General features: G+C 57.6%; 4 protein-coding genes across 4 annotated transcripts; 2 read left to right on the top strand and 2 right to left on the bottom strand.

The window, feature by feature from the left end:
- Positions 1–1,766: 1,766 nt before the first annotated feature.
- MFIFM68171_03571 (HbrB-like-domain-containing protein) lies at positions 1,767–4,790 on the bottom strand (the record flags this gene model as incomplete). The annotated part of the gene is made up of 1 exon (XM_071058992.1): positions 1,767–4,790. One exon carries the CDS (start codon positions 4,788–4,790, stop codon positions 1,767–1,769), a length of 3,024 nt encoding a protein of 1,007 aa, XP_070915093.1.
- A 551-nt stretch (positions 4,791–5,341) lies between these two features.
- On the top strand, positions 5,342–5,644 carry MFIFM68171_03570 (EKC/KEOPS complex subunit GON7; the record flags this gene model as incomplete). Its single annotated transcript, XM_071058991.1, has 1 exon — positions 5,342–5,644. One exon carries the CDS (start codon positions 5,342–5,344, stop codon positions 5,642–5,644), a length of 303 nt encoding a protein of 100 aa, XP_070915092.1.
- A 205-nt stretch (positions 5,645–5,849) lies between these two features.
- VAM6 (Vacuolar morphoproteinsis protein 6) lies at positions 5,850–9,340 on the bottom strand (the record flags this gene model as incomplete). Its single annotated transcript, XM_071058990.1, has 4 exons — positions 5,850–6,543; positions 6,605–6,713; positions 6,772–9,204; positions 9,259–9,340. 4 exons carry the CDS (start codon positions 9,338–9,340, stop codon positions 5,850–5,852), a joined length of 3,318 nt encoding a protein of 1,105 aa, XP_070915091.1.
- Positions 9,341–10,926: 1,586 nt separating this feature from the next.
- Positions 10,927–13,631, top strand: PHO91 (low-affinity phosphate transporter; the record flags this gene model as incomplete). Its single annotated transcript, XM_071058989.1, has 4 exons — positions 10,927–11,009; positions 11,068–12,571; positions 12,632–13,409; positions 13,489–13,631. The coding sequence occupies 4 exons, from the start codon at positions 10,927–10,929 to the stop codon at positions 13,629–13,631; spliced, it is 2,508 nt and encodes an 835-aa protein (XP_070915090.1).
- Positions 13,632–13,662: the final 31 nt, after the last annotated feature.

Raw genomic sequence — 13,662 nt, 5'->3', positions numbered from 1 at the left:
GTTCAATGGTTTATCCGTGCCGGCACCCCGCTCGGAGTCCTGAGGGCACGGATCGCTGGAAGCCGGCGTCACAGGCCGCGCTCTGAGAAGAAGCCTGAGAGGCGATGGATTGCTGTCCATGTCAAGTCTCCGATGCGGGTTTTGCAACTCCCACGTTCCCGTTCGAGAAACTCGCGCTTAATGTTGATGAGCAGCATGGAATCGGATACAGCGATGCAAATCGCGCCATTTCCAATACGGCTTTCCGCGCCGGTTTTGGGCCTATTTTGGGGATTGTTCCAGGCCCAGCTCCACACTCTGGCGTTAATCCCACGTGACGTATCACATGGTGATTCATGCCAAATTTTTCTTATCGCGATTGATTCGGTCGAGTATTTCAAGCGAAGCTGCAGCTGCAGCTTGAATTTTCTTTCTTCCGCTCATCGCCTTCACAACACATCCAGAAACAGGCTCGCTCGCGTCGCCGCAAGTGCGGTCTGCGCTGGGGGACGGTGGCAACCGTATTAATATGTCGACTGCGCGTCTTCCCAGATCTGTGTGCGAACCGAGGCCGGATTCGCTGGGTCAAAGGCCTTGTCAGTTTGGAGCTGAGCTGAGCTGAAGCTGAGCTGAAGCCGAGCCGGAAGCAAGAGGTAAGCCATCCATCTCCACATCTCTTGTTTCGCCCCCGCCGTTGGATGATGACAACGTTGAACCATGTCTTCTTTTCCCAACTGAATCGACCATGAACGAAAGCTAGTCTGTCTCGGGCTTCCTCCTTCTGGAGCGGGCCTGTTACTTGCCAGTATTTTTGTCTGACACGGCGAAGAGATGCCCATCGATATTTTTCGGTGGAGCTCGAGTTTTTGCTTGGTTTTTTGAGACCATGTCGCTAACCAGGCAACCGCAGAAATTTCCAGAACTGCCAAAGTAATTCTCAAGTATATTTAGTAGTCTCTTCTACCCGCTCAAGGCGACGGAGAACTCTGCGCTCTCCCGGTCCTGTTAACCTCACAGAAGACTGCGTCCACAATCTACACAAGGTTAGTTACACCCTCTTTCTTCTCTTCTACCCTCTCTGCATGATGAAAATTTCCCCTACATTCGCAGTTTCCACTCGAGTCCCACCAGAGCCTTACTCGGGACAAATGAGGGAGAATACCTTCCTTGGATGTCTGATTGCCAAAAATTATCACACGTCTTTTTGAGCATTGACTGCACGAAACTAGTGGCTAACAGTCTGGCTAGGTAATCATATCCATTCGGCAACTTGCCGTCCTAGGGTTCAAATAAATGAATAGACTAATTGCCGTCCCTTCGTTGCACCAACCAAAGAACTGTGATGTGCTCGGCCTGACTTGTCTGTTCCTGCTCACAATTATCACTCGGCCAGGGCTGCGTGACCACCTGGCTTGGCCAGTTTCTGCGTTGGAAATATCCTATAGTGCCGATGAAAACGCCATTTCGAGGGTTGGGCGACACCTACCACTTCAAGAAAATGCCGAGATACAATAATGATGCACTCTGTAGAATACACATTGCATCATCAGTCAGCAGTAGTACAACATGCACCTGTGCCCAGGACCTGCTGACTTCAGGCTTCAGTCTGTTGCGCTGTCTTAGGTCTCCCGTCCAGCACGCGCCCATGTATCGACCCACCATTCATCTATCCGACCAAGGAAAACAGAACACCGCAGAGATATAGATTCCCGTACCCAACGACCTCGCCACGCCACCCATCCAATTCACCCGGATACCCAAAGAAGAAAAACAAACACCCAAAAGTTTCAAACCACCATCCCTTCCTCCCTCACACTCCCAATCCCCCCTCCCCCTCCAGGCCCGGTCCCCGACGACACTCCCAACCCCACCGCGCCCCAGCCCGAAGGCAGAGAAGAAGTAGTAAACGAAGACGAGGCGCCGGGCGGGGGTATGGCCGGGGGCGGCAACGGCGGCGGCGGCATCAGGTTGCCGCCCCTCTTCACCCGCCCGCCGACCATCCCCCGCCTATTCCGCCCCGTGCGGCCCCGGCCGAGCCAGTTGAGCTTGAGCAGCTTGTTCAGCTCCTCGACCATCTTGTTCCCTTCCTCCTGGTCGTTGCTAGTTCCGCCGCCGCCGCCGCCACCGCCACCGCCGCCTGCAGCCACCCCGACCGAGGCGAGCACGCTCATGCACTGCAGCATGCGGCCGACCATCTCGGTGACCTGCTTCGAGTCCTCGACGTTTTGGTCGCGCAGCAGGCTGTTGCTTGCCGCTGCTGTGCTTGTGGCAGTGGTGCCGGCGCCGGGGTAGGAATTGTTTGTGGGGACGGTGGTGAGCGCCGGCATCATGTTGTTGTTACCGCCGCTGCCCCCGACTCCCGAGATGGTGTGTAAACTGCTCGGGGTGAACGGGCGGGTGGGGGGGTGCGCGGCGCTGTCGCTTCCGAAGCTGACATTGCTTATCGCGCGGCTGCGGTTGCCGCTTCCCGTGCTGTTGTCGCCCAGGAGGGTAGTGCTGGTGCTGTTGTAGCTGGCCGTAGAAAGGTCGAGGGATGCCGCGGTTGGTGGGCGAGGGCCAAAGGCGGTTGGGAGGCTGCTGGAGGTATAAGGATCGGAGGGGGAGCCCGAGAGAATTTGTTGGTTGAGGTTCATGCCCTGGTTGTGGAAGCCTGGGGAAGGGATTGGGAGCGGGGGGGAGGCGAGCGCCATGGAGGCGAGGGACTGCGGGAGGAACTCAAGGGAGAGGCGCGAGAACATGGTTTTGAGCGTCTCGTAACGAGGGAGGATGACGATGTCCCGGAAGGAGAGGAGGACGAAGCGGCGGACTTCGAGGACTGACGAGGCGGGGGAAACACTGATACTCTGGCTGCGTCCGGTGCCTTGCGTGGAAGACGGGTCGGCTGTTGATGCCGCCGCCGGGATGCCACCCCAGAAGTCGCGGGCTTGCTCCGGAGACATGAGCGGCCCATGGCCCGCGAATTCAAGGTCAAGCGGTAAGAAGACGGCCTGCATGTACGGCAGGATCCCCGTAAAAGTAAAAATCCATAACTCGACAAGGGATGGAATCAGCTGGTCTTCGGGGGTCTTGCGGAGGGTCTGGTCGAGACTTGAGAATCCCGTCGCCAACAGCTCTCTCAGGTCATCCACGATGATATTCGGACTACGCCGGGCCAGACAATATTGAATATGCATGGTGACGACGCGGTTCAAGTCCTCCACGGGCAGTCGAAGATCCTCGGCCTCGAAGACGACCAGCAACTTGGCCTTCAGAAAAGGCCAGGCATCGTCATGTGTCATGTTATGCAAGCCATACTTGTGGCTATCGAACGGCTCGTTCATGTAGAGAGAGGGACCTAGCGAGGCCGACCCAGAAGTGACGCTGCTCGTAGCGGGCCATTCGCTTCCCATTCCAGAAGTCGACGCTTCATCGAACACCTTCTCCTCTTTCTTCTTCTCCCGCAGGGCGCGCCCCCCGTGGCGCAAGTCCAGACCGGACTTGAAGCCGGTACTATTGGGTCCAGGACTCTGCGGCAGGTTGAAGCTGTAGAGACTACTAGGCGCGCTTGGATCGGTCGGCCTGGAATTGCTGTTGGCTGAGGAGAGTGGGAGGTGATATTCGTCCTTGAGTTTGTGCTTCTGGCGCGGGAAGAAGTGGTGCTTCTTCTCCTTCTCTTTTCCCTCTCTCTCCGTAGGCATGTCGACAGGTCGTATCGTCGCGGATGACGAGTTTGGCAGACTATAGAATGCCTGAGACGTAGAGTCGAGGCTGGTCGTGCTGAAATTGGCCCGCTGCAGGTTGGCGAACGCATGCCCGACTACTTTGCCCGGGCTCGGCAACGGTTTGTCCTTTGCGTCGCTTTTGCCGACAATCTTGCCCGGTCGCGAGAAGAGCTTCACCTTGGACTTCTCAGGCTTAGTAGGTTTCTCGGACGCCGGAGGCGGAGGCGGTGGGGCTTGAGGCGGTAATGCTTGTTGCGTCGGCAGGCCAGGCGATGTCTGTGTTGATCTCGGAAACACGATGTTGGCTGCCGTCGTCGCAGCGGTAATGTGGTTGCCAAGAAGTCCATTGTGGTAGGATTGACCGCCAAACGCGTTATCTCGAGGCCCGCTCGCTTCCGTCAGGCTCAGCATCGGGGGGTTCATTGATCCACCGCTCCCACGCTTGGGGGACTGTTCGTATTCCGCCCCCTGGGCCGGCGCCGTCTGCGATCGTTGGCGCGAGTGCTGGTTGTTCTGTTGTTGCGCCTGTTGGTTCTGATGCTGCATTACCGCTGCCTGCGCGGCGATATGGCTGGCCGACATCTCTCGATGTGGTACCGGGCCGGTCTTCGGCGACGGCTGCGCCAGACCGATCTGCGAGAGATTGGACGTGCTCGTCGACGGCAGTGTGGGCTCGAACAGGCCGGCGTTCTGTGAATGCTTGCGCGAGTGGCCCACTCGGCTCGCGAATGTCGGGGTGGCAGGGGACGTCGTCGCTGGCGGGAGTGTTAGGGGAGAAGGGCCATTGCGCGGGAGGGTATCGTTCGGTGAGTGCGCTCCGGCGACCGACCGGGCAGCGGTGACGGCGGTCGACAGTGTAGGGCGCGAGAAGTTCTGCAGGCTGTTGGTGCTGGGGGATGTGAAGCTGGTGTAGATGGGTGTTGGCGACGGCGCAACCGCTCCCTGCTGGACTCGTGTCTTAATGACATTCAAGGGAGCTGGTTCCTCGTTCGGTAGCGAGTCCTGTCGTTTCGGCCTCGGGCGTGACAGGTCCGCCGCGCTTGGCGAATTGCTGGCGGAAAGGGGCGAGAAGCTCCCCGGAGCCCTCGGGGTGGGTCGTGCTGGCTGCATGGAAGTTGTGCTGTGCTGGATGATGAAGGAACGTGTCACATTTTGGCTGTCCAGAACTCGACGTCTGCGACGAGCAAGAACCTGGTCAACAGGTCAATGCCCCAGGAGAATGTACTGTAATGATGTATTCCTTAGTGTAGAGGTATCAAAAGTTTTGCGACAGCTAGAAACAGTCGGCGGCGCACGGTAGTCCCGGGGTGGGGGGTTATCTGTGGGGACGAGGGATCGCCAGGTATCGCGGGAAAAGCATGCATTTGAGGTTGCAGGATCAGAAATGCGGCTGGCTGAACGCTTTGAGCGGACAGACGGGCATGTTCGGGGCGTACAGTACCCCAAGCTTGGCTTGGCTTGCAGGACACGGTAACGCCACCGTTGACCCGACAAACCGGAGAGAGGGGCCGTATCCGACCCCGCAGCCTACTCACATAGCCTCGCGGGGCACTTTATTGGGCTCGGGACATCGGCATCGCAAGGCTTCCATAGCATCACCCGTCTCGAGAGTAATTACCACTTCTCAAATCTCAACAACACTCACTCTCCCTATTCACAAAATGGCCACTCAAACCCCTCTCTCAGCAACCTACACCTCAACCACCAACCCGCCCTTCGCCATCTCTCTTCCGCTCACAACCCCCCCGGTCAGCACCACCGTCGAGAGCAAGACCAAATACCTCGCCGCCCTCCGCCAGTCCACCATCTCCCTCCAGGAACAAGTGAACCGGGAGCTCACGGCTCGGATGGAAGAGGACAAGGTGCGGGACGCGAGCGCGACGACAGCCGCCGGAGGCAACCTTGTCGACGACAAGAAAGAGGAAGAGAACTACGGCGAGGAAGTGCAGGAGGAGGAGGATTAAGTCGATTTGATAAAGACAGGGCATTCCTCTGGCGTTGCCTCAGGCAGAATATACAGTTTGCCAACGGCATTGGGACAGGACCTCATCCAGGCAAGAAGACAAATCGTCAGCCAACACAAGACGCTATGCATCGCATACAGCCGCCAACCAACCACCCACCCACATCGGAACCCTTTGACCTCATGTAAATGCATACCGTCCCATCCTACGCTCCCGTCCTCCCCCAACTTCCCCCGCGCTGCGAAGCCGAAGCCATCGAAGAACCCACGCCCCCACTCGAGACCGAAACGGACCCTGAGGGGGGCGACATCGGTCTGGATGCCGCAGCCCCTGACCCAGCACCCCTATTCAGACACCCGTAATGCACCACCGCGTTGTCAGGCAACACGGCCACCACGCTCCGCCCGCCCAACCGCTTATGACAGACCCCGCAGACCCTCTCCTCACTGATTACCACCCTCCGATTCCTGCCGCCCTGGCCGCCCGGGATCCCGTCCCCCAGGAACAAGAGCGACTGGCTCGCGAAGAGCGCCGTCTTCCTCAGTCCGGCCACCACAGCCGTCTCGTTCACGGCGCTGTTGGCGCTGCGCATGCGGCCGCGAAAATAGGATTCCAATTGGGCGACGGGTAGTGAGTCGGGGACAAGGGACAAGGTCGATGTGGCGGGTAGGCGGGAGCCGTGCCTTGACAGGAGGTCGAGGGCCGGTTCGAGGTTGGGGGAGTACTCCGGTGGAGGGTTCAGGTAGAGGGAGAGGAGGGTGTGGTAGATGGAGGGGAGCTGTTCCTCGGCGTCGGCATCTTGGGGGGGGTTGGTAGCGGTGATAGTGCCGTGGGCGGGGAGTTGCGGGGAGGTCGGAGGGGGAACGAGGTCTTGTGTTTTGTGAATGCGGTTGCAGTATCTGATGGCAAGTAATGATGGTCAGTATAAGGAGTGTTTCGTGTCGGAGGGAGTTGACTTGCTCTTCGGCTTTGGCGTAGTCCTTCATCTTGAATACGTAAATCATAAGCGCCTGTCTGTGTTGGCCCATGTTACTGAACACGACGGCCTGTGCTTCATAAAACGGAGGGTCTAGGTGCAATAATCGTCAGCTAAAGTCCGGCCTGGAAAGGAGACCAAAGCAACTCACCGTCTTTTGGTATCAGCGCTCGTGCCTTGCCTTGGCTGTACTGCATGCTCTCTTTCAAGAAGCGTACCAGTCGTTCCATCAGATGATCCCACTCTTCTCCTTTCTCCTTTTCCGTCAGCTGCCTGATAAACAATTCCACAAGGCGATTGTGAAAGTCCGGTGTCATGTCGTCCAACTCGTTGATGATATGCTCCAGATACTGTATCTCAAGACTGATATCGATCCCCCCAAGGAACGCCATGACCTTGTCCCTCGGCAGCGTCTCCGCGTTCTCCGAGTCCGCTAGGAAGACTTCCATCCCGAGCTCAGGATCCTTTCTAAGAGTCCACTCAGAGAACTCGAGGATGACATCGATCATCTCGGGTGGCAAGCCCTGCAAGTACATAACCGTCCTCTGCGGCCCGTGCAGGGTAGGTGCCGCCTCGTCAGGCTCGTCCAGGGAGCCAAACTTGCGTAAAAGACTGAGAGCTTGGCGATGGAGTTTCTTGCCGTAAAAGAAGTCGACCAGCTCGTTGAAGCGGTTGTGCTCGACTAGCCGCTCGTTTACTACGTCTGGATCGCAAAAGTTGGGGATCCGGAAGAGAGAGCTAGCCAGTGTTGGGCGGGAATACATAAATGCGCGGAACAGCGTCGTGTCGACGACTTTGAAGGTGTTCTGGAGATCCTTTTCGAGTTGTTCATCACTCTCGTCGATCGATGAGAGCAATAGACTCTTGAACGCCTCCTCAGTAGAGCCGCTCTGCGACTTCCGCGGCTTTAATTTGCCCGTAGCTGGGTCGATGACCCGCTGGAGCCTTGCTCTGGCTCCGGCGAGATAGCTGTTGAGCTCCAAGACGGCGGCCATCAGGTCTTTATCCTTGTCTGATTGCTCATCCCCTGACTTGCCTTTGATACTCGCCGCATCGTCGTCCATGGTTTTCTTGGACGAGGCAATAGACGCAGTTTCAGGGTTGAGTTTCCGGGCGCCCATGAGATACTTAGCGAACCCTCCTGCCCTTTGAGGCGACGCAACTTCCGCCGCCGCGGCGGCGTCCGCCTTCGCTTCGTGTTCACCGTTCCCGTTTCCAGTAGAGCTCTCTTGCTCTGATTCGTCGTGCTTCTCCTCTTCGACTCCTGACAGTTCGCCGGCAATGATCTTAGGAAACAGTTTTAGTACTCTCTCTGGCGGGGCATCCACTTGTTCCTCGCTGAATAGATCCATCGACTCGCGATACTTCTTTTGGCGAAATAACAGCTCCGCCTTCTGCATTTTAATCTCGCGCATCGTCCCCGCCTTGTCCTTCAGCAAAGCATCCTCAAGCATACCTAGGATGCTGATCGCTTCGTCAAGTTTACCGCTCTTGACAAGCTCATCGACTTGGGAATCATAGTCAGTGGCGTCCATCTTCCATACCACCCTGTCACTCGAGACGTGGAAACCCTTCCCGGCATGTGCTAGACTGCCAGTGGGCGGTAGGAAGTGAAGAGAGGCGGCACCAGGAAGGCTAACGGTCTGCAACAGACTGAGCGTATCAGGGTTTCGCACTTCCAAGCTCCCCTTCGCTGGCGGTTGTAGCGCCAGTATGTATGGGTAGCTATACCCGATTTCGTCCGGTGCTGCTTGCCATGGAATCTGGCGTTTCTCGAGAGCCTTGCCCGAGTCATTGATGAACAACGTATTGATGTCCTTGGCAAGCAGCAACTCCCCATCAGCGAGCTTGGCCGACAAGGGCTTCGGCATGTACCCTCCAAGACCCATGTACCCCATGCCGGCGGCGCTGACGGCCCCAAAGCGCCCCTGACCACCTGCCGCGCCGCCAATAGCCCCTGGCCCGACAATATCCTCAACACTAGCCGTCTCGACGTCGACAATGACGTATCCGCTGTTCATGCCGCAAACCACCTTGGTTGCATTCGCCCAGGTGATTGACCGGATAGACTCGGCGAGGACGATTTCGGCGACATCTTGCGACAGTTCACTCTCGTGCCACGACCACAGCAAGAGCCGGCGCTTTACTGAGACCGCAAGCCGCGAGACGATCCCGGGAACGCCGGTCGCGGGGTCCTCGACGACGTTGCTTGTCACGGCAAAGGTGGAGGCATTCTTGGTGCGTGGGAGAGGCGCCTCGATGGGCTCGAAGGTCTTCCAGTTGTGCAGGGAAACGGCGTAGTTGGAGAGAGACACGAGCGTGTCAGCCTCCTTGATTATCGCAAGCTGCTCAATGGCGCGTGTTGAGAACTTCTCGACCTCTCGGAGAAGATCCGTCGGCTTGCTTCCCTGCGGCTTGGGTACTGACTGTCCATCCTGTAAGGCCGTTGCGGGAGAACCGGAGACGTCGGCATCGGGCTGGGCGGAAGTGCCGTTCGCAGGCTTGCCGTCGGACGAAGCTGGGGTTTCGTTGACCCGGTAGACTCGCAGTGAACCGGTGTTAAGACCAACCAGAACCCGGTCACCTGCATGCATTTCTTAGTCGGTGCTAATATGAATGATGCGGGGAAAAGACGTACCGTCTGCGAGGACGGACTCGATCTTGGACTTATCCCGTTGCTTGAGCTCGATGATGGGTCGAGCCGTGAATGCGGAGAGCATGGCGGCCGCCAGCTCGTTGGTTGCTGTGCGCCCGGCGCAAGTTATTGGTACATCAGGAACTGTCCAGAAGCCTATGCACGGGAATCAGCCCAGCAGGGAAGAGAGTGGTATAGCCACGTTGGTTGAAGGTCGAAGGTGGCATCCAAGATGAAGCCCATGCACGCCCTCGGCCGATGCACATGACGGCATTGGTGGTTGGGCGCGACGGCTGCCGGCTGTTTAAGATGCTAATGAGGGTTAGGGTTACTTCCCTTGCCAGCGTGACCTGTCGCCTGCTGCTCACGAGGACTTTTACTTGGCTCTCAACAGTGCCAACAGGTTTGTGGAACGTCGCCCTGTTAACTAGTTGCCTTCCAAACTACACGTAGATAGGTCATATGATGTCGGGTTCGAAGATTGTGGCCTCGGAACCCCGAAATGCATTTCGCAGCACTTTATCCATTCCCGTAGATACTGTAAAACTGGCATACGGAGTAGTTATCCAACAATACACGTCCATCTTGTGGGCAACTAGCATTGCTGCGTTCATGTGTTGAACGGAATCACATACTTTCGTCCCAGGCTATGTAGCAGCCACCTCCACGCTTACAGGCACTGCACAGTCCTGTGTGGCCGGCCTAGTCCGACGCAAGGCAGCGGGCCGTCAAGGTTCCCGCCTCTCATTTCAGCAAGGCAGTCCTGCAGGTACTGTACTGTCCCTAAGGTGCCTATCTGCCAGCTGATTACGAACTCGCTCTTCGCCTTCAAACACAGCACCCAAAACTAACATTTGTGGTGTAGAAGCTATCGCCCTGACCAATGCCAACCATGCCTCAAGCAATGCCCGGTCAGCCAAGCACCAAGGGTTGTACCAAGATATTTCAGAAGCACGCCATTGCGTAATACTAATGCCTTTCCTTCAAGTCACAAGACCGCCCATCGAGAGGATGTCAGCCTTTGCAAATATTAATAGACTTCACTTCTGCTCCGCATGTACACTACGAAGCAACGTGTGAAGCAACGGGCGTCCCATATCCGATTGCAACGGGCGTGTCCGCTCGGGCCGAACTTAATTGGACGCTCCAGGGGATTGGGAACTGGGCCGCAGAGCCCAGGGGCCCCCCCAAATGCCGAGAGGGCCTGCTGCGTTCCAGGCTGCCACATCCTGACATGGCCCCGGCCCTAGTGGAGCCTGACTCGCATTAGCGAGGCGCTTTCAAGCACGTTGATAAACCATTGGCGTCGTGCACCCTTTCTCCCTCCCACATGACGAACGTGTTGGTGTGATCGGTTTTCGGCCTCGTTTTGCCCTCGCGGCAGACACGTTCAACATTACACCGCCAGCCGTTCCCCAGAACCCCTCCTCTGGCCGGTCGGCAGGTCTCCAAGCGCAGCGACTACCCGCATCGCCCCGACAAGCCCCCTCAGACCTTCGCGACAGGGGAGGGAGCACACGCCGTCCAACGTCCGACAACCTGCCCGAGGAATTCGAGCTCGTAGAGTACCCGACCGCCGCGCAAAAGTACATCGACGCAGCCCACGAGCGTCAGCGCACGTACGACATCAAGCGGGCCGAGAAGCGCCGGTGGCTTGAGGAGCAGGACGAGATGAAGTTCTCCCACAGCATCCAGTTCAATGCCGTCCCGGACTGGAGCAATCACTACATCGCATACAGCAATCTCAAGAAGCTGTACGTACCTTGCGCCTTCTCTGCCCGTTAACCATCGCACTGACAATAAGCCTTGCAGCATATACCAGCTCGAAAAGGCCATCCATCTACCTCCAGGCGACGCAGAGTCGCGGCCGCTGATCCAGAATGATGACCCCGAGGCCATCTTCAGCCGCGCTCTTGACGTAGAGTTGGAGAAGATATCGTCTTTCTATTCGCTCAAGGAGAAAGAGCTGTCTGATGAGGTCGAATTGCTTCTCAATGATGTTGCTACATTCGAGGAAGAATCCGGCGTCGCTGAGGAACCTCGTCCACCCACCCGGTCTAGCGAAAGGCCGCGCTCTGGGCATTTCCGAAGCCAGAGCGCTCGAAGTAGGAACTCGACAGAAGACGGCATGGACGAGGACAGCGACGATGAAGGGGACGAGGCAACCGGTCTGACGAGCAAGAGGCGGAGGTCCAGCTTCGGCAGACGCAGGATCCCGAACTCAATGATGGCGTCGACCGACATGACGGCATCGACAGATCTCACACGGTCGCTACGTAGGTATAGCACGACCTACGACGACTACGCTGAGCAAGCTGTCCTGTTCTCGTCGGGCATCATGCTGAAAAAGAGGATGATCAATATCTATGTCCAGCTCTGCGAGCTCAAGTCTTACATCCAACTGAACCGGACCGGCTTCAGCAAGGTCCTCAAAAAGTTCGACAAGATCATTGACCGCCGGCTACGGCCCAAATACATGGACTCCTTCGTCGAGACGGCCTACCCCTTCCGCCCCGGTACCACAAAGGTCTTGGAAGAACAGATCTCCAAGATCGTGGAAGCTTACACCGCCATCGTCACAAACGGTGATGCGGATTCAGCGATCCGAGACTTGAGATCCCATCTGAGAGAGCACGTCGTGTGGGAGCGTAATACCGTCTGGCGAGACTTGATTGGCATGGAACGGCGAGCCGAGGCTGCCAGCTTGGGCCACACTCTCCTTGGACGAGACACGGACCCTCAAAAGACCCGGCTTCAAGGTGATGATGAGCTTGTGCTGCCGACCAAGGTAATATCGACGCCGCTGGGCAGCTTCACTTGCCCGACCTGGCTCTTCAACTCGGCCACGTTCTCGCTCGTTGTCATTGTCGCCCTATTTTTTGTGCTCCTGTACATCCCCATCATGGAGAAGCCCGAGCAGCAGAATTGTCTGGCCCTGCTTGTGCTAGTCAGCTTGCTCTGGGCCACCGAGGCACTTCCGCTGTTTGTGACTTCGCTCACCATCCCGTTCCTCTGCGTCGTCCTGGAGGTCTTCCGCTCCAAGGACAAGCCGCACACCAGACTAGGCGCCAAAGATGCCACAACCGCCGTCTTCGCCGCCATGTGGACGCCCGTCATCATGTTGCTGCTCGGCGGCTTCACTCTGGCAGCGGCCCTGTCAAAATGCAACATCGATAAGAGGATCGCCACGTTCGTCCTCAGCAAGGCCGGGACGCAGCCAAGGACTGTCCTCATCGCAAACATGGCAGTGGCTGCGGTAGCAAGCATGTTGATAAGCAACGTTGCTGCGCCAGTCCTCTGCTTTGGCATCATCGAGGTAAGAAGAACACGGCAAAGCCCCTCCGAATGAGGACAACCGAGACTGACAACGCCACAGCCCATGCTCCGCAATCTCTCGTCCGGCTCCAACATGTCCAAGGCCGTCATTATCGGCATCGCCCTCGCCTCCAACATCGGCGGCATGCTCTCGCCCATTGCGTCGCCGCAAAATGTTGTCGCTATCGGCATCATGGAGCCTCCGCCGACGTGGGGCCAGTGGTTCTTCATCGTCATCCCCGTCGGCATCATCTCCCTCATCATGATATGGATCCTCCTACTATTAGCCTTCCAACCGGGCAAGGGTACCGTCATCGTGCCCATCCGGCCAGTGCGCGACCCCTTTACGGGCATCCAGTGGTACGTCACGCTCGTCACGCTGGCCACCATCGGCCTGTGGTGCGCGTCGCACAGCCTGGAGAGCGTCTTTGGCGACATGGGCGTCATCGCCATCATCCCCATCGTCCTCTTCTTCGGCGTCGGCATCCTGACCAAGGAGGACTTCAACAATTTCCCCTGGACCATCATCATCCTGGCCGCCGGCGGCCTGTCGCTGGGCCGGGCAGTCAACTCGTCCGGCTTGCTGCACACCGTCACCGAGGCCATCACGGAGCGCGTGCAGGGTTTCAGCCTCTATGCCATCCTGGTCGTGTTCTCGTCCTTGATCCTCGTCATTGCCACGTTTATCAGCCACACGGTCGCGGCGCTGATCATCCTGCCGCTGGTCTACAACGTCGGCAAGGGCTTGGACGAGCCGCATCCGAATTTGCTGGTTATGGCGGGCGTGCTGATGTGCAGTGCTGCGATGGCCCTGCCGACGAGCGGGTTCCCCAACATGAGTGAGTCCCCTCCGCAATTTCTCTCTGATCCAACTCCCATCTGTATTTGTATGATCGAATGCTGACTGGTGTCTATTAGCCGCCATCATGAAGGAAGACCCGGCCGGCCAGAGGTATCTGCAGGTCAAACACTTTATCAGCTGTGGCGTGCCGAGCAGTGTGCTGACCCTCGTGGTGGTTGTCACGGTGGGATATGCTGCGATGAGGGTGACGGGGATGTAATCGGGATGGGGGATGGGGTGGTGTGGAAGGG

This window comes from Madurella fahalii (assembly GCF_045866475.1).
Source record: "Madurella fahalii IFM 68171 DNA, scaffold_2, whole genome shotgun sequence".
In the NCBI taxonomy this organism is placed as follows: Eukaryota; Fungi; Ascomycota; class Sordariomycetes; order Sordariales; genus Madurella; species Madurella fahalii.
This window is presented reverse-complemented; position numbering and strand designations above follow the sequence as displayed.